Genomic DNA, 23,633 nt, shown 5'->3' with positions numbered 1-23,633 from the left:
GACGGGGGACGGATATTCCCACTGTGTTGCAGAAGGCTTGTAGGTCCTCCGGGTAGCGTAGTATGGCAGATTTGCCTTGGTTTTTAGCTGTAAGGCTGAAGGGGAACCCCCAGTGGTAGGGGATATTTTCTTCTTGTAAGATGCGCAGTAGTGGTTGAAGAAGTCTTCATTTTTGTAATGTGATCCATGAGAGATCTGGATATAGTTGTACTTGAGCATTTTTGTAAGTCACTCTGCGTGCTAAGCGAGCTTGTCGCATAATGTCCTCTTTCAGAGGGTAGGAGTTAATCCTACAAATAATGTCTCTTGGTTGTGCAGTGGCATTCTTAGGTCGCAAGGCTCGGTGGGCTCTGTCCATTTCTATGAACTTAGTGACAGGTTCACCCAAGAGATTGTTAAACACATCTTGTAGAATATGTTGAATATCTTCTGGGCCTTCAACTTCTGGAATTCCTCTCACTCGTATGTTGTTCCTGCGTCCCCTGTTGTCCAAGTCTTCCACGTGTCGCTGCATATCTCTTAGCATGGTGTGATGGTCTGCTCCCTGAAGTTGGGTTCTGTGGACTGCAAGCTTGGTCTCTTGGATCTCTTCTTCAGCCATTTCCACTCTGTCAGCTAAGTGTTTAAGGCCTGACTGGAGCACTTGTATTTCCGAGCGACACGTGGACTTTACATCTTCTATCAGTTGTCTAAAGTCCTCTTTAGTGGGGATCACCTGTAAATATGTTTGCCATTGTGGGGGTGCTGGCTGGGGGTGCTCTGGTACTGTGGACCACTGAGCCGGAGGTGTGCAGGGTGGTAAGGGTGGAGGGCCTGTGGTGGTGAGGCCTAAGGCCTGTTGTGCCATTTTCGGTGGAGAGTCCCATGGTTCTCTCCAGATTGGAGTCTGAGCAGGGGGGGTGGCCCCTGATGCACCCATCCCCTGAAAGCGGGGGTCAGGTAGGCTCACTTTTTGAGCATAAGTGGCCTGTGGTATTGTCCATTCTCTGGGTGAGCCGAGTGCCTGTGGAAGTGCTAGTTTTTGGGCCTTTGGTGGTGGTGAATCAGGCTCTGCGTGGTTGCGGGGAGCTGGGCTTACTGCAGGTTCCGGAGGAATCCGGTTAGCTGGGCACATAGGGACCGGTAAAGCCAGAAAGTCCATAGAAAAGACTGAGGAGGTTGGGGAGTCCGGTTCCGTGCCATGCATGCAGGGGTCTGATGCTGTTCTCAGCAAGCGAGGGAACGCTTCTGAGCACTGTGTGTACTGCTGGGGAGGGGGGGCCGTCATGGCGTCCTGTGAGCCGTGCTGTGGTGTCTCATGAGGCGGGAGTCTGGAGGGGGGACTCACCGCTCCCGAGTTAAGGGGTCCGGTTGTACTGCCCGACGGAGCTGATCCGGAGTCTGTGGGCTTCCGCTGCGGCGAATGTGGCGGTGGAGAGATCCGAGCGGAGCTCCGGGAGTAGGCCGCGGGAGTGTCCGGCGCCATCTTGGCTGCTCCAGTCTGTGGCATGTCCGTCGGCGGGAAGAAGGACCGGAGGTCTGAGGAGGTTCCCGGAGGGGGTAATGATGATCCCCTGGCTGCCGTGGATCTGGTGGTCCTGGATTTGCCCATACGAAGGCTGTGTAGTGTCCCCTATGCGCTGATTGTTCCCGGGCTGAGAGGGAGCAGAGAGATCAGGCTGCCATCCAGAGCGGCTTATTGCAATTCTTTATTGTTTTAAAGCTACAGTCCAGTGATGGGAGTAAGTCACACATGTGCAAGTCATAAGCAAGTCTCAAGTCTTAACCTTCAAGTCACAAGCAAGTCCCAAGTTACTGTGGCAAAAAGCAAGCAAGTCAAGTCGAGTCCCTGCTAGAAGTCAAGCAAGTCAAGTCTAGTCATTTATTTTGGTCAAGTCACAAATTAAGTCAAAATACTGATCTACCCCGAAGCCGGGACTCGGGGGGAACTTTCTTTTGTGGGGGGGGGGGGGGGGGGGGCGGCTTTTGCCTAGGCCAAGACACAGGACTGGTGGTGCCAAGTCATTGCAAGTCAAATAGCCCAAGTCAAAGTCAAGTCGCAAGTCATTAGTGACAAATCAAAGTCAAGTCGAGTCATTTATTTAATTTTGTCAAGCAAGTCGCAAGTCCTCAAACAGGTGACTCGAGTCTGACTCGAGTCAAGTCATGTGACTCGAGTCCCCCACCTCTGCTACAGTCCCCTTAATGTGCACTTTTCAGTGCATTGCACTTTAGCAATGGCCCCCTTAGGGGGGTTTGCACTGTCAGAAACTATATAGGGATATTACAAATGTTTTAAAGTAGCTGGATGCTAATACTTAAGCTGGGCATAGACGGTTCAAATCTTCCATGCTGAAGCGGACGTGATTTGAACCATGTATGGGGCAGGCTGAATGTACCCAAGTTGATCGATCGATCAAATTAGGTAAAACCAGCCTGTCTGATTTTACATGCAGTTATTGCTAGTGGCTGTTGTAGCCGCTAGCAATACTCAATGTGTCTCTAACACAAAATGAAAACACTATTTAATGCATTTTTATTATTCAGCGCAAACTTCACCATCCATCCATGTCTCCGTGCTTTATTTTGTTGAGAAATCCCTCTGAAAAATGCCCCTCTAGCATATCTAGTTGCAGTCATCTTAATTAAGAACAGAAGATTCAGGTAGCATTTACTTCCTGGATTCCATCTGCCCTAAGCTCATGCATGCAGACAGGAGGGTGTGCTTTGCAAGAAAACCTCTCCACCAAATAAAAGAAAAAAAAAAATACCCATGAAGATTTCTGGAATGTATAACATCATTTTGGCCCAGGAAGCAACTGAAGAAATGTCTAAAATGTTTCAAAGCGGTAGTAAACTCTTTAAAAAAAAAAAAGTTTCCGCCTGCAAGGCGATATCGTAATGTGCTAGTATGCATTGTATATTGTTATGAGAGTCCTACCTTGAAACGAAGCCCTCCAGCGGTGCGCTGTCACCGCTAACAGGACTTCCATCTTTGCCCTGTCTTCCTTCACGGGCTCTGGCCGTCTGACTGGCTGAGCCACGACGACGTCACTCCCATGCATGTGCGCAGGAGTCTCAGCCGCGGCAGACAGCTCTGAAGGAACGGCAAAGCGCATGTGCCGGTGACATCACTGACTGCTGCTAGCTGGAATATCTCCTAAACGCTGCATGTTTAGGAGATCATTATTTTACCTACAGGTAAGCTTTATTATGAGTTCTGTTGTTGTTCAGTTGTTTAGTCATGTCTGACTCTTCGTGACCTCATGGACCATAGTGTGCCAGGCTTTTCTGTCCTCCACTGCCTCCCGGAGCTTGCTTAACTTCATGTTCGTTCTTTCGATGATGCTATATATCCATCTTGTTTTCTGTCATCCTTCTCCTTTTTCCTTCCATGTTTCCCAGCACCATGGTCTTTTCCAATGAGTCCTCTCTTCGCATTAGGTGGCCAAAGTATTTCAGCTTCAGGATCTGGCCTTCCAGTGAATATTCAGAGTTGACCCCCTTCAAGATTGACTGGTTTGATCTTCTTGCCGTCCAAAGGACTTTCAAGAGTCTTTTCCAACACCATAGTTCAAATTAGGGTTGTGACGATACCACTTTTTTAAGACCGAGTACAAGTACCAATACTTGTTTTCAAGTACTCGCCGATACCGATACTTTTTTTTAGTGTTGTGTGACAGTGGCACTAATTTGCAGCACTGATGAGGCGTGGATGGTATTAGTAGTTTTTTATTTTTATTTAATTGTTTTTACAATTTAATTTTAACAATTTATATTTTTTGAGTTATTTTTTTAAAATGCTTTTTTGGGGGGGAGGGGGGAGTGGATGGTGTCAGTGTTTTTTTTTTATTATTATTATTTTTACAATTTAACCTTTAAATAAATTTGTATTTATTATAATTATTTATTTTTTCATCAGCCCTGTTGGGGGGGGGGCTTTGGTGAGATATCGAGGGTCTAAACAGACACCTGACATCTCCCCTTTGAGACAGGAAAGGGGACTGAGGACACAGAATCCCCAGTCCCTTTCTCTGCAGCCTCAGTTGCACTGACGATGAATGGACAGGAGACAGAGGCTCCTCTCCATTCATAAACTGAAACATCGTAAACACAGTTTACAATGCTCAGTTATGAATGGACAGAGGAAAAGGAAGGAGTCTGCAAATGAGAGATTTACTGGCTCCTTCCTGTCCTCTCCATCCTGACAGATCCGGGACAAGGGGGGGGACCGGGACAGAACGAGGAGTACACGGGGGAGCCAGAGGGGGGCCCAACAGAGCGAGGAGCACACGGGGGAGCCCAGGGGAGGACATAGGGGGCACCGATCCCCCTGTATAGCTTTTAATAAAGCATCTGACAGCCACGGGAGGGAGAGGAGGAGAAGCAGCTGTCAGATGCTTTATTGAAAGCTATACAGAGGGATCAATGTTTGTACCTCCCCCTCCGCTGCACTGATCACCTGTGAGGCTGCCCAATCCCCCTGCTACTCTGAGGATGCCTGGCCCGATAAAACAGGTAGCATAGGAGCATTTGCATGAGTACCAACGAGTACTTGTGCAAATGCTTGGTATCGGCGCCGATACTAGTATCGGTATCAGTGCAACCCTAGTTCAAATGCATCAATTGTTTGGCATTCAGACTCCCTTATGGTCCAACTTTCACAGCCATAAGTTACTACTGGAAATACCATAGCTTTGACTATATGACACTTTGTCGGTAGGGTGATGTCTCTGCTTTTTATAATGTTGTCTAGGTTTGCCATTGCTTTCCTCCCAAGAAATTATGAGCTTATCTTTAAGTAAAATAAGAAAGGGACAGTTTACTACCACTTTAAAACAAGGAAATATTATATAGTTTCCTAATTATTTACTAATGCTTCCGGCATTAAAAATAGTCAACGTTGATTAAGAGAGTTTAGCTCTGCTTTAAGGGGTCAATACTACCCAGTTACTTGTACACCAAAATAGGTTGGACGCCTTTAGATATACTTTAAAGCATGGGAATATGCTCTGATTATCAGCATACAGATGTGAGCCACAGCAGTGGTGCGTCCATAAAGGGCGCGGGAGTGCCGCGCCCCCCCCCCGTCACTCGCTATCTCACATAGATAGATTCATGCATCACATGAATCTATCTATGGTCACCGCTGCTGCCCCCTATTCATGTGCCCGGCCTCTTGTCGGCGCCGGGCATATGCATTACAGCGGCGGGGATTCTTTGGAAGCGTCTGATTAGAGCCATAGGCTCTAATAGGCTGCCTGATTAGAGCCATAGGCTCTAATAGGCTTCCTAATTAGAGCCATGGGCTCTAATAGGCTTCCAAAAGGGTAAACAGCAGGCGCACTGCTGTGTGTTCGCTGATTACTCATTGGTGTGTTAGGGAACAGAATACAGCGCTTCCCTAACACTGATCCGCCTCTCAGCCAATCAGGTTGCTCAGGTCTGGTTACCTGTCATCTGATTGGCTGAAACAACAGGCACTGCTATTGGACGCCTGACGGGAGGAGAGGACGGGAGAAGTGCAGGAGACGCATGAAGGACCCTGCTTGTTGCCGTCACCCACTGCCCCACAAGACAGGGTAAGTGCCGGGCAGAAGGCGAGCGGGCGGGGGGCACAATGTCACACTGGCAGCATTGGGCACAATGGCAGCATTTGGCACACTGGCAGCATTGGGCACACTGGCAGCAGTGGGCACACTGTCACACTGGCAGCATTTGGCACACTGGCAGCATTTGGCACACTGGAAGCATTTGGCACACTGGCAGCATTGGGCACACTGGCAGCATTGGGCACACTGGCAGCATTTGCCACACTGGTGGCATTTGACACACTGGCAGCATTTGGCACACTGGCAGCATTTAATGGGCACACCGGCAGCATTTGGCACAGTGGCAGCATTTGATGGGCACAGTGGCAGCATTTGATGGCACAGTGTCAGCGTTTGATGGCACAGTGGCTGTGTTTGATGGCACAGTGGCAGCATTTGATGGCACAGTGTCAGCGTTTGATGGCACAGTGGCTGTGTTTGATGGCACAGTGGCAGCGTTTGATGGCACAGTGGCTGAAATTAATGGCACAGTGGCTGTGTTTGATGGCACAGTGGCAGCATTTGATGGCACAGTGGCTGTTTGATGGCACAGTGGCAGCATTTGATGGCACAGTGGCTGTGTTTGATGGCACAATGGCTGTTTGATGGCACAGTGGCAGTGCTTGATGGCACAGTGGCTGTGTTTGATGGCACAGAGTGGCTGCAATTGATGGCACAGTGGCAGCGTTTGATGGCAAAGTGGCTGTTTGATGGATTTTTTTTTTCAAGTTTTTTTCGGTTTGTTTGCGCCCCCCCCCCCAAAATTTTTTAGCACCAGCCGCCACTGGTGAGCCAGTTATGTAGGAATTTATCCTTTAATTAAATTCATTTTCGTGCAACAACACAGTTCTGCACAAGACACACACACAAGAGAGCACCATGAGCTCTCAATGTGAATGTTGACACCCAGAACGTCCACTAGAGGGCAGCCTGCGTCTAATAAATGTCTCTTCTACAGAGGCTTGGCTGCCATCGTGCGGCTCAGAGCGGTCAAAGCACCAGGACTCCGGAACAATGGTGGATTTTTTTTCTCTATGGGAGTCCTAGCGCTCTAGTGACCCCTCCGGTAGTAGGTGGTAGCCGATGACGTCATAAAGGTGCGCCGCATAGCTGCTCTGACCTGTCAGTAGAGGAGCGGTGTTTAGGTGATGCCGAACCCCAGAGAGGCGGAGGAGAGCCGGCTCGTCCCATGTACCGGAGCCAGGAAGGCGGGGAAACCCGGGCCTCCACCGGGACACAGACCGAGAGCATGCAGGGTGAGAGAGCCGCCTAGAACCATGGAGGGGACACACCTACCCCCCATTCACTGGTAAAATGTCCAGTGTAGACCTGAAGATTAGTAAACCCCCACATATGACATCTTCCCTGAAAGCAGAGACCCTGGAGAATACCATGGTGGTGATGGTTGTTTATCACAATCTATGTTTTTAGTAAAAAATACACTCAGATTGATGTTCGTGCAGACCAACACAATCTAACACCTGAGTGTTTGGTAAAATATAGAAGGCGAGACGACGTCCAGTTATTGGATGCCCAGCACAGCGAGCCTGAACACTTTTGCTGCCAGAGTTTTTGTTTTTTTTAATTTACCTCTTTAACCATTAAGACCCCTTTTCACACTGGAGGCGTTTTTCAGCTACTTTGGGGCTAAAAATAGCGCCTGAAAAACGCCTCCCCTGCAGGCACAATGTGAGAGGCCGAGTGCCTTCACACTGGAGAGGTACGCTTATAGAACGTTAGAAAAAGTCCTGCAAGCAGCATCTTTCGGGCAATGCGGGAGCAGTGAATATGGCGTTCCTCCACCACCCCTGCCATTGAAATCAATGGGCACCGCTGCCGAAGTGCCGCTTTTCAGGCACTTTTACCCCTTTATTTGACCGCTAGCGGGGGTAAAAAGCGTCCCGCTAGCGGCCGAAAAGCTACGCTAAAATTAGCGGAGCTTTACCGCTAACGCTCCGCCCCAGTGTGAAAGTAGGTCAAAAGGTGGCTATAGCCTTGTTGTCCAGTTCTGGGAGGGTGTCTATTGATGTCCTCCCAGAACTGGACGATGTGTACCAGGGGGAATCCTGTGAAGAAGTCGGAATGACGAAACATGTCGGGGGACGTGGCTGTATGGCAACCTAGCATCTGTTTGTAGCGTATGACGTGTTGTTCTCTGTACTGGCTGACTGAGACTACCTCGTGCTGCCGAGGATCCAACGAGGGGAGGGGTGAGATTTAATCAGCGCATCCCGGGTCCGCTGTGTCCTCAGTACATTGCTACTATCTGCCACAGGAAACTTACCTTTTATGCCCTTTAAAAACTGCCAAGAGTGTGAGTTCAATGATAGAACATTTTATGTGTGTATTTCAATAAATGTTCTCTACGTTATTACACTATTGGAGGCATTGTTTTTTTCCATGTTGGCATATTTCCTCACGATGAGCATTGCTGTTAATTGAAGAGCTCCATCTGCCTTGATCGCAACTCCATTCACCTTGTCCAGTCCCCGGGGGGGCTATTTCATTGCCTACATGCCGCCAAGCATGAGAGTGCGAGGCAATCATTTTTGGTGAGTGCGGCTCCTTATGAGCGGATCACAATCACTATCGCTGTGGTGGAAGAGAATTTGTATGGCATAGCAAGATTGCTTCCCAGATTCACTGTTCTGACACGCAGCACTTTGCATGGACTCTGTCTCAACATTTTTTCCATTATTGCATGGACAGGTGTCTGTGTTTATTTATATTTATCAGTTATCACTTTTTTTTAATTTATTACATGCTCTCTTGGTCATTAACGGAGAGGTAAACTTATTATGAACTATCACGGATGCCTTTTTATTCACTGTTTGGGTTTAATAACACTAGCTGATGTCTTTGCAGTAGATATCACTAGATTTAAGATATTCATGTGATTTACAGCGCCACTATTTTATTTATTTAAAATACTATTTTACATTGTTATTTTTAAGTTGGCAGCTATAGGTATTATTTGGTTTTGCACTAGAGCGCAGTGGTGGTTTATCAGGTCTTGTTGCGCAGTACTTGATCACTGATTTTTTAACACACTAAGTTATTGCTGTGTCCTTAGTAAACAGTGTCCAATCACAGCTGATCCTATGTAAACAAATGCCGGTTATCAGCATTTCCTTACCTCAGCGCTGATGCTGTATAATTATAATAACAATAATTGGCAATCCTGTGACAGCACACATATACACTGATAATCGGGGCACTAATCATTAGTAAAACAAATGGGGGGGAATGCTGTTCCAAAGGATGGTTGATGAGCAGTAATAAAAAACATATAGTAAACACTTTAATGGCGAGGGAACGAAAAGTATATGTAGCTGCCAGGAGATGCATACCTATCCAGAGCAATGGTAAATAGATAATTGTAAAAAAAACACACAGTGGCTGTAAAAATACTCAGCAGCCTGGAGAGGGGGCTGTCCTACCTCCAATGCTGAACCAGGAACGCCAGATGTCTGGGAGAGCCAGAACGTACCCAGGGAGGTACTTTGGAACAGCGCTGCCCCCATTTGTTTTCATGTTTTTTCTCCTTTGGTCTTCTGAGTTTGGGAGCAGCGGCCTTAGTTTGGTAATCAATCTACCAATAAGACTTCCCTTCTTATCCATGTTTGCGCCTGGCTTTTGCTGAATTTTTGAACTGATCATTAGTGCCAATCCGCAGCATATCAGTACAGCTTATTAGTGCCTTCCCATTGGCATCCATCAGTGCTTTCCCATTAGTGCAGCTTATCAGTGCCTTCTCATCGGCGTCCATCAGTGATTTCTCATTAGTGCAGCTCATCAGTGATTTCTCATTAGTGCAGCTCATCAGTGATTTCTCATTAGTGCAGCTTATCAGTGCCTTCTCATCGGTGTCCATCAGTGCAGCTTATCATTGCCCATCAATGCAGCTTACCAGTGCCTTCTCAGTGCCCATCAATGCAGAGTATCAGTGCAGCCTCATCAACACACATCGGTGAAGAAAAATGTCTTATTTGCAAAATATTATTATTTAAGCAAAAAAAAAAAAAAACCCTAGTGGTGATTTAATACCACTAAAAGAAAGCTCTATCTGTCTCAAGAAAAAAAGAAATATATGTGTGTGTGTGTGTGTGTATGGGGGTGAGGGGCTCAAAAATTGTTTTTGGGGGGAATTTTAAGTGCTTGGATGAAACTTTAATTTATTTTTTTTCTCATTTAAATATTTTATTGTGTTTTACAAGTTACAAATTAATTGCATCATAAGAATTCCTATATAATAGAGTCAAAAACTTATAACATATAACAAAGCTTCATAAATGTGTATAGATTAACATCTTTTTAACAAATAATGCTTTTTAAGAGAAGTAATTTTATTTTGACATTAATATCTAAAAAAATATAAGATAGAGGTAGTAATATAACTTCAATAATCTAGTATAGATGTATACATAGAAAGAGTTAAAGCATTAGTTCGGAGTGATATCAGTAATGGGATGTTAACTCGGAATTTTATGGGTTGGCTGATGAATAGGTCATTCAAACCAGGACCAAGATCCGACTCTATGGCTTAGCAGTACCTGGTAGAAGAATGTACAGACTTCAATCATCCTGTGTCCTTATTTATAATAGAACGAGTGGTACATGGGTTTGGGTAAGGGAAAGTTTAGCATAAGGGAAAGAAAGGGGGAAATGGGTATTCCAGAGAGGATTATTTGAATAAATATTCAGAGAATATTAAAGCTGAGAAGTAAAGCAGATATCCAGGTTGTTTCAGATTATAATAAGGTATTATCAATATCAGGTGGAAGGTAATGTTTGATCCATGGTTACCATAAGTGTTCAAATTTGGTTACTGTATCTAAGTAGATTGCTTCAGTCTTTGCATGGATCATAGCTTGCGTTACTCTTTGTTTAACAGATAGTATACAAAGGGAGTCTTGTTTCCATGCTTTTGCAATGGTTTGCTTAGCTGCTGTTGTTATAAAGAGTAATAGCTTGAATTGTCGGAGAGTTAAATTTTGAGGCTTTTTATTCAGTAATGCTACAATAGGATCAGGACATAGATTTGTCTCAAACATTGTAGAGAGGATTTTGAATACGTTTGTCCAAAATAAGTAAGCAATAGGACATTCCCACCAAATATGTATGTGGGTGCCCAATGTGGTACAACCTCGAAAGCAGTTGGAAGGGTATTGTGGCTAAATTTGGCTATTCTGGCTGGAACTAAATACCATCTGGTAAGTACTTTATAATTTGTTTCTAAGGCTACTATATTTGGTGTGGGCGATGTTGTAGCTTGCCAGATCTGAGTCCAATTTAAGTCACCTGTTTGGAGGTGAAGATCCGTCTCCCATTTTGAAGTATAAGATGGGGGAGAGGGAGTTGCGTGTGTGTGTGTGTGTATATATATATATATATATATATATATATATATATATATATATATATATATATATATATATATATATATATATATATATATATATATATATATATATATATATATATATATATATATGTGTAAAATACAGGTAGTATCATGAGAAGGTGGCTCCTACATGGAGCTAGTATCCACAAGGTGGTGAAAGAACACCAACCTATGGGTACAATTTGCCCAAGGAGTGTCCAAACTAAACCGTTGGGCACTTGAGGTTGTATAGGAGATGCAGTGGCTGTCTCCGGGACTACAACAGCCATTAAATATGTAAGTTGAAACAATCAAGTATAGTAAATATTTGAGGTAGCAAGTGTGGATCCATTTGTTATGGTTAAGTAAACTAAGTTGTTTATTCTAGAACAATGCTTCAATTAATGTTTAAGTAGAATGAAAACACTGTTTTTGAATTGGACCTGAGAAACAAATGCATTATTTAAAGTAGGATAAGGAGAAAGAATGGGTTTCATATTACCTATATGAGGATAACATGAATCCCAATATGGATCTGTATGCAGGTAAGGGAACCTAAAAAAGGAACTAAAGAAACTAAACTAAAGAACATGAATATTATGTTCTTTCTGAATAAGGGTGAATAATTTATAAATTGTAGAGTTTAAGGAAGGTTAAAGTGATCTGTTCCGTTTTAAAGGGTCTTCTTATAGACAGTTTGTTTGTCTTAAATGCATTTGAGATATATATATATATATATATATATATATATATATCTATCAGTTCATTGGTTCTGCTTCTGGAGTCGGTGAAGCAAAGCGACTTCTCTTATGGATGCTAGATGACGATAGTTGTTTTTGATAAGAATGTTTTTTTGTTGTTGAGGGGAGCCAGAATTCGCACGACACTTGGAACTTTCTGCAAGTGTTTCTGATGCTGACAGGCGAAGTTCAAGAATTGTGGCTAGTAGGTCATCGCCTGTTTTTACAGGTATAGGTGGTTCCTTTGTATGTAAAAGGAATGGCGAAGGGAAAACTCCAACGATATGGGATGCGATGATGTTGAAGTACTTGCAAATGAGGTTTCATTGCCTTTCTCTTTATAAGTGTTTGTTGAGAAAGATCTTGGTATATTTGATATCGATGACCTTGGAATATGAGGGAGTCTTTGTTGCAGGCAGCTTCCATTAATTGTTCTTTTGTTCGGAAAAAGTGGAATTTAATAATGATATCTCGCAGAGGACCGTCTTCTTTACGCGGTGTCAGAGATCTATGTATTCTGTCCATATCAGACGTTCAATGGGGAGAGAAGGGGCTAATTCCTGGAATAATGCAGTGACTGTTGATTGAAGATCTTCAATTACCTCAGGGATACCCCTAATGCGGAGATTAGATCTTCTGTTTCTATTTTCAAAATCTTCGAGATGATTTTGAAGAAAAGATCATTCTTTCTTCTCTGAGGTATTCCAGTTCCTCAGCATGATTAGAAGTAGTAATATCAACTTCATCAACTCTTTGTTCTTTGTTCCAGTATTGAGGTGCGTCCTTCCTGCTTCATGAATTTCTCTTGTCAATTTTTCAGTAATGTCATCTGAGGTGGTCTGAAGAGCTTTATTAAGAATTCGTTCAAATTGACTAATTAAGTCAGAATTAAGTGGTATATGTTGTAAAGAGTTAGGAGTTTTCCCAATATCATAATCTGTCTCACTGTGAGGAGACTGGAGACTGCAGGTGTTTTAGTGAGTGAGACTGTGTGAGGTGAGAGTATACTGCCATTTTAGATGTGGATCTATTTAACCATTCTTGTGCTTTTCCCATCTTTAGTTTTGCTTTCCTCCCACTGTACATCAATTTGTGCCCGTGGGTATCAGTGATATACCTGTCACCGGTAGATGTCGGTTTGTGAGCAAGGCTTGAAGTAATGGGCCGTTATGTCCCGGTCGAAGCGGAGTGCTTAGGTGGACATGTCTGTCTCAGGCAGCTGCGCGCATGCTTCTCGGAACTTTAATTTTTTACACTTTTTTCAAACATTTTATTCATCACATGTAAAGCATTTTTTTTGTGATAGGTTTTCTTTAATGAGACATCAGGGGTATAAAAGCCTGTTCGTCATTTGTGCTCCAATGAAACTAATGCAGTTAGTTTCTTCCCCAGCCATACTGGGGAAAGTGACACCAGGACCTGAAATTACTGTTTTACACTTAGCTTCCTGGTCATTAGCATGAAGGGGAGATCAGCAAACAGACGTTCGCTAGTCTCCCTCCCATTTACCTGGCAGCACCTGCTTTGCTGGTCCTGGGTCCACCGATGGGTGCATGGAGACTGAGTAACATGGTGGGGGTGCGTGCAGGAGGGGGATCCATAGCCACACACTTCTCACAGCTGCAGCCACCAGTAGTGTGTGTAAACACCTCACCTCTCCTCATGGTGAGAACGAACAGTAATAGCTGGGTCAGACACCATGAGGTATGTAAATGGCCTACACCTATAGCAAGGCCATTATAAAACTTTGGTCAAAGCTGCACAGCTTGTTTTTATCTGAAGACGCCCCTTATCTGCATAGGCAGTTTTTTCCGTAAAGGTGAGCGAACGCTTTAACTTTTGTTGAGCCAGGCTTTGCAGTCATAGCCACCCACGGCTTGAATTTTGATAAATTCAGCATCATTGGGCTGGAATTTAAACCATCTATGGAGACCTTGCAGGGTAGTGCAGGTATGATTTTTTTTTTTTTTTAAAGAGTGATTTTGAACTAGCTGACTTATTTATTGGAAACAAGTTATACATTGATTCTTGATGGAGAAATATAATATAACCCATTTGCAATATTATAACATTATTTAAAGCGGGGGTTCACCCACACCGCCAAAAAAAAAAAATATTAAAAGCCAGCAGCTACAAATACTGCAGCTGCTGACTTTTAATACATGGCCACTTACCTGTCCCAGGGTCCAGCGATGTCGGCAGGGGACGCCGAGAACCCGCTCGGTTCTCGGCAGCTGCCACCGCCATCCTAGGTGAGGGAATCAGGAAGTGAAGCGTTGCGGCTTCACTTCCCGGTTCCCTACTGCGCATGCGCGAGTCGCGCTGCGCGTCCCAAGTGGTCCCCGCTCTCTCCTGGGAGCTGTGTGTTCCCAGCAGACAGCGCTATGGGGACGGGAAGAGGCATAGACTCCCATGGGAGTCTATGCCGGAAGTGGGTGCAAATACCTGTCTTAGACAGGTATCTGCACCCCCCTTCCCCCTGAAAGGTGCCAAATGTGACACCAGAGGGGGGGAGGGTTCCGAAAAGCGGAAGTTCCATTTTTTTTGTGGAACTCCGCTTTAAGAAAGTAGTGCTAAGTATACTATCTTCTAACAGCCAGTCATATTTCAGTTTACAGTAGTTTGTGATTGATTCTATTGGATTACTGAACTCTGCACTAATCATCTCATTGAACAAATAACATTTAGGCTGGGTTCACAATGAAGCACGGAGCAGCTCACAGCAGGGGTCCAGTGTGTCCCTGTTCACCTTTTCAGGTCCGATTTCAGTCCGAATTATTTGCTGAATTCGGACCTGAAACGCACCAGAGGACGCTCAGGGCGCTCTGTGCAATTCACACCGGAACCGCTCCGGAGATGTATGATCCGGCGCTCTATGACATGCCCACATCCAATTCACAATAGTGTGAACCCAGCCTTAGTGAGATGTTCTGTGTGTTTCTTTAATACAGGTCAGGTTCCGAGGCTTTCGAAAGTTAACTTATTTACTCTGCTAAGCCTTTGGATGGAGGTTTTCCCTTCTCGTGAAGATGAAGAGAACAAGAAACAACCAGAGGTATGTGTTGAGCCGCATACTAGAGAAATGTAATGTTTCATTGTCAGTTAAGACAGTCCTCTAAATACTGCAATACAGGTACTGCACATGTATGGTACAATAGCAACAAGGTTAGAAATGTTCTTCCCTTACTTGTATTGGCTCTGTATGACTGTAAGGCCCCATACACACAGATTTTTTTTACCAAAACCATGTAGTGCAAGGGCCTACCTGATTGCATACAAATTGAAACTCTTAAGGTTTGACTTCCATATTATATGGTTTTGGTAAATGTAAAGACAAAAATCTGCAGAAAATCTAATGGTGTGTATGGGGTCTAAGGCTCATGGCCAGTAATACTCTGCAAGGATTGTATAATGTGTTGGCATACATACATGAAACAAACTTAAAGACCAGCTGCTAGTTGGGCAGCCCTCCCAAGTCTTGTCATCTCTTTTGTGGGCCAAGGCCATTTGCAGCAGTGACACCTGATAGCTGTGATGCTCCCAGCCCTCTCCTTGATGCAAGTTAACTCATATTTATTGTTTATTAGAGGTATTCATATAGTGCTGTCTGTTTTACGCAGTGCTCAACATACTATTTATTCCCATCAGCCCTTGCCCTCAAGGAGCTTGCAATCTATGCTACCTATCTCTCATGCATACATACATGCACACCAGGGAAAAATTAGACCAGAGCTAATTAACCTACTATAGCATGTCTTTGGAGTGTGGGAGGAAACCATTATCCAGACTGATCGTTTCTCACTTCTTTATAGTTCCTTGTTACTGCTCACTACTGTATTGTAATATCAGCAATTTCGGCCCCTTTCTTTTATGAAGACTTGACTAGGCCTCGAATTTGTCAGTCTTTTATAGTTAGCTTGTTTTGGCAATTAGTATAATTGCAGCTCTGTCTCCTTAGCTACTGTTCAGTTTTATTTATCCAGACTCTGGTAAACTTACATATTTGACATTGACTCAATGCAAGCAGGCACTTTAGGCTGTTTGATGTTATAAAGCATGTGCATTTATTGAGCAGTGGGTCAGTAGTATAAACCCTAACTTTTTTTTGCCATGCCACCGACACCTCCCATTATGGCAGCTATGAAGGGGACATGCTCTCTGCTTTACATTTTTCTGTTTGCTGGAGAATGCAAAAGTGTGACCGCATCAAGGAACCCTGACTTTGAACCAGATGAAATGAAGCTGCAAGGTTAATGAATGATTTGACTCCAATTTATATATTCATTTTGGACAGACTGACCTGCTAATAGAAAGCAATTATTGTTTAATCTTTGCCATAATACTTTTTTTTTTTTTTGAAAATTCTTTTTTTATTTAAAAAAATAAAATTTTGGTACAAAACAGAGACTATTGTGTAAACTTAGGCTCAATACATATACATCAATAAAAACATTTACATTGAACAACTCTAGTGCCCAACCTGACACTAAACCAAAACTACACTCAATTATCCACTTAAGGATTCCTACCAAAAGGCATGATTCGCTTACTGAAGAGTCTAAAGTATGTACCAGATTAAGGATGAATTTGCCATAATACTTTGACTCATAATTTCTTACAGCAGGTAAAGAAGACAGGTCTTGTAGTTGTGGGTAACATGAAGATCATTGGCTTGCACTGTTCCAGCAGTGAGCTTCATGCAGGTCAGATTGCTGTTATTAAACACGGCTCAAGACTCAAGGATTGCGATCTTTACTTCTCCAGAAAACCATGCTCTGCCTGCCTGAAAATGATTGTCAATGGTAAGTAACAATCATCTGTGTCTCCAATGCCTGCATGTGTGTGCATTTTGGGAAGATTTGTTGAGAATTAGCATGCAGCACACTTTTATGTACCTTTGCTGTTTTTTGCAAGTGCTTCTGCATATGGTCTCATCAGATTGCTCCAAGTCTTTGGCATTCCTTGTGCCTGTTTGATTGCTTATGACGTCGCTCAAAGTGGAGGTGAAAGCATATCCCTGTGTCCCAGAGCTTGGGGTGCAGACTTGTCCTAATATCAATCCAATCCAAATGTAAAGAGGAAAGGATCAACACTACTCCTGACCAGTCATGGTCATGCCATGCCTTTTATGAGCACTTTTTAGATAAAGTTTGGTTCACTGTAACTCTTCTAGCAAAGATTTAACTGCAAGTGCAATAAATACAGTTACAGTATGTATAATGAACCAGTACTACTGGGTGGCCGTAGATGAGCACGAGTGAATCAAGCATGCATGGAACTAAAAAAAAAAAAAAAATAGAAAAATAATGACCGGAACTGTTTTTTTTTTTTTTTTTCCTAGTGGCTGTTTTACTATACACTTCCTTGTTTTTATCAAAAAAACAACTATAGCCATATGTGTTTTATCTGTTTAATTATATGAATCCTTTTACAGCCTAAATCACTATTTTACATAGTCTAGTGCTGGTGCTGTGCAGTATAACATTAGAACTAGGAGGCAATGATTGTGAAGTGTATACACCAAATTATTTTACCTAAATAATTTTCACCCTACATTTTTCTCTTGAGGGTTTCTATTTTAAATCTCTCCTTTTTATATTCTATTTCTTTGTAGCTGGAGTGAAACGAATTTCATACTGGCCCTCAGACCCGGAAATGAGCCTCCAAGAAGAAATCTCCTCCCACAGTGTCAACGGAGATGCCAGGCTAGATGCCAAGGCAGTAGAGAGGCTGAAGTCAAATAGTCGTGCTCATGTCTGCGTGCTGCTGCAGCCACTAGCATGTTACATGGTGCAGTTTGTTGAAGAAACCTCCTTGAAATGTGACTTTGTCCAGAAGATTGCGAGGAAGGAACCGGACTTCCCAATAAGCACTTTTTATGAGTATCGCCAAGAGAGGATAAGGCAGTATGAAACTTTGTTTTTAGTCTCCAGTGAAGACATGCACAAGGACATCCTTAGAACAATAGGGCTGGAGAATCTCTGTGAGAATCCATACTTCGTAAGCCTGAGACAGAATATGAAAGCATTGGTGCTCATACTGGCCACAGTGGCATCCAGTGTTCCAAGGTGTTCTGATTTTGGGTTCTACCTCAGTAAGACAAGCAGTGAGAGTGGCCCGAGTCTAACCCAAGAAATTGCCCAGCACTGTATAATTCAAGCCAGGCTGCTGGCGTATCGAACAGGTTAGTAGGATGACCTTACACTTGTCTACACCTTTTCTTTCCAGCAGTACATGAGAACTAGCGACTGATTCAGCAAAGTCACTATTTTTTTTTTTTTTAAGTTTTTTTTTTTTTTTTTTTTTTTTTGCATTAACGTTTTATTAAACGAACAAGGAAGTACAGTAGGGAAATTAGTAGCACACAATAAAAAATAGAATACATGTTATAACATCAACGGTTTCTATAAAGAAGCGGGGGGTGATTAAATGTAGTCACCAAAAAGGATAAGAACATGACAAAAATCTGCATACAGTAATGACATATATAAATTGTAAATACTTGCTGAAGTAACTAGTATAATAGTATACCTATAGGATTAAAAATCACATAAACAATGTTTAAAGAGGCTAATATTTAAGAACATCAAACGGCTACCTTAAACCACTCCCTTACCTTCCATTTGCCCCAGACACAAAGGGGGGTAAAGGGACAGAGGAATAAAAGAGCCATCTCCAACAACAAAAATTTCCAAAAGGGTAGCCTGCGGTAAAGATCCTACTAAGTTTTAAAAAGAAGAGATGGAAGCAGGAAAAAAGGATCTCGAAATCTGAAAAGGTGGCGGAAAAAGAAATAAAAAATGGAGGAGAAGTGGGGAATACCGCCAACTGCCCTCTCTGCCGTCCTCTGAAAAAACATCACACCGGTGGCATAAAGTCACTATGTTTAATTGTTTATCTGTAAACTAGATACACAAAGCATGCTTAGCACATGTACTGTTTGTTATCCTCTGATAGGTGGACTGTTTCTTAAATTACCTTCAAACAGTTCATGATAGTTGAAACAGGAAAAAAAAACCAATCAGGTGGCAGCTAAAGCTACCCGTCAACTTGTTAAAGAAAAAAAAAAAAAGTTAGATGGGCAGATCTTGTAGTGACGACACAATCTGCCATTCATTGCCTCCCATTTGCCTAGAAAATTATATATATTTTTTTAATTTACTTTTGAAATCAAGTTTTGCACTCGCATGAGAGCCACAGGCATCAGAGAAGATGTAATATTAGGGCGCTCATCCACCATTTAATTTTTTACCAATTTAATTGTTTATTTGCTGTTTTAGAAGACCACAAGATTGGAGTTGGTGCCGTTATTTGGGCAGAGCGTCAGTCTGTAAGTAATTTTTGTTTTTTTGTGTTTGTTCATTTTGATCTGAAACTGGGAAAAGGGAAAAATCAAATGAAAATGTTAATCTTTAAAGGGAAATGTTTTCTATTAGAAGAAGTGAAGCACAATTCAGCATACAGTGGAGCCGTATCACTGGAACATACGAAGAAGCAAATTGACTTGCCCCCTTTTTTTTTTTTTTTTTCTAAATCTGATTTTATTTTCAAAACGGAGTTTTAATTTTTTACAGAGTCAAACAAACAATAAATAGGTGATGCACAAAGAATGAGATTCGACTTAATTGGGCGGCGTGATCACGTGGTAAAGGACTGTTATTGGCCCTTTACCCCGATCCGTAACACGCCGGATCTGGGAGATTCCCGGAGTCTGCAGGAGTCATCCAACTGTACTGTAGCCGTCATTCAGCTATGGCCTGGTCGACAAGTATTTAAGGTGAAAAACCTTCTATAGTGCAGCAGCCCCCCAGAGTCCCCCTTTTACTTACCTGAACCCGGTTGTTCCAGCGATGCGGACGAGCACAGCAGCTCCAGCCGCTGTCTCAAGTCCTCATTGGATAGATTGATAGCAGCGCAGCCATTGGCTCCAGCTGCTGTCAATCAAATCTAGTGACAAGGGGGGGTGGGGCCGAGTCCTGCTGTCTGTGTCAATGGACGCAGCAACAGTACTCGGGTGTGGTCACACGGATGTCCCCTTAGAATGAGGATCTCCGAGGGGGCACTTGATGCAGGGAGGAGCCAGAAGTGCTGCTGGGGGACACCAGAAGAGGAGGATTGGGGCCACTCTGTGCAAAACCCTTGCACAGAGGATGTAAGTATAACATGTTTGTTATTTAAAAAACAAAAAACAAACCTTTACAACCCCTTTAAAAAAACACTGCTTCTACAGAAGTTTTGTGTTCTGCCTGTAGAAGCAGGTTAATGTAATCCAATGTGACCATGTACATTAGATTAGAGGCATATTTTGAGCTCAGCAGGAAAAAAATCCCTTCTGGATTGCGTGTCTGATTGGAGCTTTCTGGCAAAAAATGTAAAACTCTCCTAAACGCATTTAAACTTTGTACAAAAAATGCTCAATATGAGCGTTTTTTACAGCCAAGAGAACAGACGTTTCAGCTGCGTTTCATTGATTTTTTTTTTTTTTTTTTTTGAGTTTTGCTTTGTTTATTAATTGTGATATACACAAGCAGCTAGTAAGCCTGTCACTTTGTTCTTTGTAAAGTTATTGATAAAAAAATGGGAAGCAAATTACAGAGCGAACTGCATGTGTCGCCAGTATTAAAAAATAAATACATAAATAAAATAAAGAGAATCAAATTGGTTATCCAAGGCAATATAGACCTTCTTCTTTTTTCAGACTGTTACAGGCAAGCTGCCCTATGCTAACCTAGACAAACCTGCTAGGGAGGAGACCTAGATTTGGCAGTAAAAGTGTGATCGGTTTCATTCACAAGAATGTTGAAGTAGAAGTATGACAATACAGCTGACGTGATAGTAGCAGTCTGGTTCCTCATACTAGATACAGATCTTGAAGTATCAGTTTGCACAGCAGCCTGGTATCAGCTTGGTCTGCATAGGGTGTAAACTTACACACGCAGCCTATATGAATGTTCTGTTTTTACCTGTGCGTGTCTGAAAGCCAGGCACATTTAAAATGCACAGATGAATGCAGTTCTGTATTATTACATCCATTAAATTTCATATAAGCAGTGTAAGTACTTGAAGTTGATTTAATACCAGCCTTTTGCAATCTACTCTACAGCAGAGCTCAGATTCGGGGAGCGTCACAAAGAGACAGTCAGCTGTGCTGCAGTGCAAGGAGCATGCTGATTAGAAGAGCAGTGGTGTCACTAGGGTTGGTATCACCTGGTGTGGTAAAACATGGTCCCCCGCCTTAGTACAGACTCAACTCCCTTCCAGGGCCAGCGTCACCATAAGGTGGGACAGGATGTTGGGGGGGGGGGGGGGGGGGGGGGTGTAAAATTCTTGCTGACACCGCTCATTCCTATCACACACCCTGCCTCTTCGAGCCGATTGGAGCTCTATTGCTGGATGCAGGGTGTCAGAGGATGAGCCGGGGCCCAGGGATGAGGATAAACAAGAGGTGGCAGATCAGGGGGCAGAGTCTGTGTGGGCAGCTACAGGACGAGCGTCTTCTCCCCCAGGCACCATGACCGACTGGAGATCAAGAACGCTATACCTCTCTAGCTTCGGTGCTCCACAGCCTCTGGCAGCCTGTCATAGTGACACAGTGAAAGCAGGTAAAGCCAGCTTGCACAGGAGTCGGGCTGTATCCTCTCTGCACTGTCCTCCTAACCCCTCCCTCCATGTCAGATGTTTAGCATGCAATTATTGCCAGTGGCTATAGCCGCTTGCTGTAATCACTGTGTTCTCCCCGCAGGGACGGCTTCCTGCGCCCCCTGCTGGGAGAACAGAATAGCTCTGTAGAGGACGGATTCCCCATCAAAGCTGACTGGGGGAATCCAGCGATTTTTTTTTTTTTTTTTTTTTTTTTTTTTTTTTTTTTTTTGATGCAGGAAAGTAAATCGCATCTATGGGCCTGCCTTAGGTGGAGCGAACAAAGTGAGAGAGAGATGAGCTTATCAAGTTGTTGCTTGCCTTTAACTTTCTAGTCATGGGTTGGGTTTGGGAGACCTGTAAGTGTTGAACTGTAGCAGAGAAAAATAAAGTCTCCTCCTTCCCTGCCTGACTGGGCTATGCTGTGTGGTAAAGCTGTGAAAAACTCAGAACTGGATGGGCAGAAATATAATTCCTTTGGCAGCTAAAAGAACCCCCTATATTTTATCTGTGTATTTTGTTGTTTGCCTAGGGTTCAGTTTTAGCAGTTTGTTGGCCTCTCATATCAAAGCTAATTTAACCTTTGGTAGTTTCAAAGTTCACAGAACACACCCATTTATGTTGCTTATTTCAGTTTGGTTATCTTTGTTTCCTTGATCTTCAGTTCTTTGTCTAATAAGAGCCACCTACACCTTCAGTGTACAGCATGGGTGCTAAACCTGTGGCCCTCCAGCTGTTGCAGAACTACAAGTCCCATGAGGCTTTGCAAGCCACTAACAGTCGCAAGCATGACTCCCAAAGGCAGAGGCATGATGGGACTTGTAGTTCCACAACAGCTGGAGGCCACAGATTGAGCGCCCATGGTGTACAGAGAGCTCTATGTAGGTGTAAACGTGCAGATGTAGAACAACTTTGATTTACCACAAATATTAAAGTAGAATTCTTTCCTAACACCAACTCTGCTTAATAGTGTTCCCTCCCCGCACATCCAACCTATGATGTCTAACCTGTGTAAAAGGAAAAAAAATAGGTATACTTCCCTGTTTCAACCCTCTATGGGAGACCATAGTTCTACTTTAAAGTGTATTTCCACTTTTGCAGCCAAATTGGGATAACAGTTTTGTTTAAGTGTTTTCATTCATATGATAAAAACATATTTAAAATGGCTGCTTATATTTTAAGTGTTTTTTACTTGCCTAAGCTATCTACACAGTTTCCTCCTATGTAATGCTTAACTATAACTAAAATACCAAACTTGTTTTTAGCTCTGGACAGAGTGGAGAGGGATTAGAAAACCTGTCAGCTTTTATTGCTGTCTGTGTCCCAATTAGGGAACTCCGCTCTCTCTATTTGTCCTGTTTACCATTATCACTGAGAATTAAAGTAGAAGAAAATCCCAAATTTTGGGTTTTCCCCAGAATAGTAATAGAGGGGAAATCTTCCAATGGGAACACTAGATCCTGTGACCTAGGGTGCCCCAATGGATTCCCTTAATTGCAGGGATTTCCTCTCACTTCCTCCTTTGGCTATGGGACAGGAAGTGAAGGGAAATAGGACAGAAATGGCAAAAAAAACTGTAAGGGGTTTTAACCCTCTCTTACTTTATCCAAAATGAAAACAATTGTTCTGCTTATAGAAGTGGGCTGTTTTAAAGTTTACCAAAATTAAACCTGTCTGTAGTGTGCTGGCAGATCTCTTTATTGGTTGTAAACTAGATTTCAACATTGCCTCTTAACAAAGGGTTAGAAATCTTGAATTTTGCATTGTATGTTAATGAGGGGATACTGACTTTTTCCGAATAGCTTGCAGTCATATATCTATAAACCTGCTGCAAAAAAAAAACAAAAAACGCTAAGATGGCAAGGAAAAAATAGATAAAAACGTGTGTGTGTGTGTGTGTGTGTGTGTGTGTATAGGGCCGAACCGATTAATCGATTATGAAAAAAAATAGTTGCCAGCTATTTTCATAATTGATTAATCGGCCTGCATACAGAATGCATTATTTGTTTACACATGAGGAAATGCAGTGAAGCACACATACAGTCCATACATGTCAGTAAGTGCCTGAGAACTTGTGAATGTGTGAGGAGCAATGTCTCATTGAACATGTAGTCCTGGGAGTGGTTCTAAACGCAGGATTTTTTTTTTTTTACCTTGCTATAGGGGTGCTCTATACTATACTGTACACTGTCTGAAAATTCCTTTGACCAAGAAGTTTTCTATTCTGCTTCTTTGAATTTTCCCGTCACTCTGGTCAAAAACTAACATCAATTTGACCCCACTAACGATTAGAAAATCGAA

General features: G+C 43.0%; 1 protein-coding gene across 2 annotated transcripts in view; it reads left to right on the top strand.

Moving 5' to 3' along the window:
- Positions 1–6,641: 6,641 nt before the first annotated feature.
- Positions 6,642–23,633, top strand: part of CDADC1 (cytidine and dCMP deaminase domain containing 1) — a 40,034-nt gene continuing 23,042 nt past the window's right edge. Inside the window, exons 1-5 of one of the 2 annotated variants that reach the window (XM_073613175.1) lie at positions 6,642–6,826; positions 14,645–14,748; positions 16,318–16,495; positions 17,308–17,877; positions 18,974–19,023. In XM_073613175.1, coding sequence (XP_073469276.1) covers positions 6,760–6,826; positions 14,645–14,748; positions 16,318–16,495; positions 17,308–17,877; positions 18,974–19,023 — 969 coding nt within the window. In that variant the 5' untranslated portion in view covers positions 6,642–6,759. Of the gene's footprint in view, positions 6,827–14,644; positions 14,749–16,314; positions 16,496–17,307; positions 17,878–18,973; positions 19,024–23,633 lie in introns of both variants that reach the window. The other variant, XM_073613174.1, reaches the window with a different exon arrangement.

Source organism: Aquarana catesbeiana, linkage group LG02 (genome assembly GCF_042186555.1).
Source record: "Aquarana catesbeiana isolate 2022-GZ linkage group LG02, ASM4218655v1, whole genome shotgun sequence".
NCBI classification, from domain to species: domain Eukaryota; kingdom Metazoa; phylum Chordata; class Amphibia; order Anura; family Ranidae; genus Aquarana; species Aquarana catesbeiana.
The sequence above is the reverse complement of the archived record's forward strand: the minus strand, read 5'-3'. Positions and strand labels throughout refer to the sequence as shown.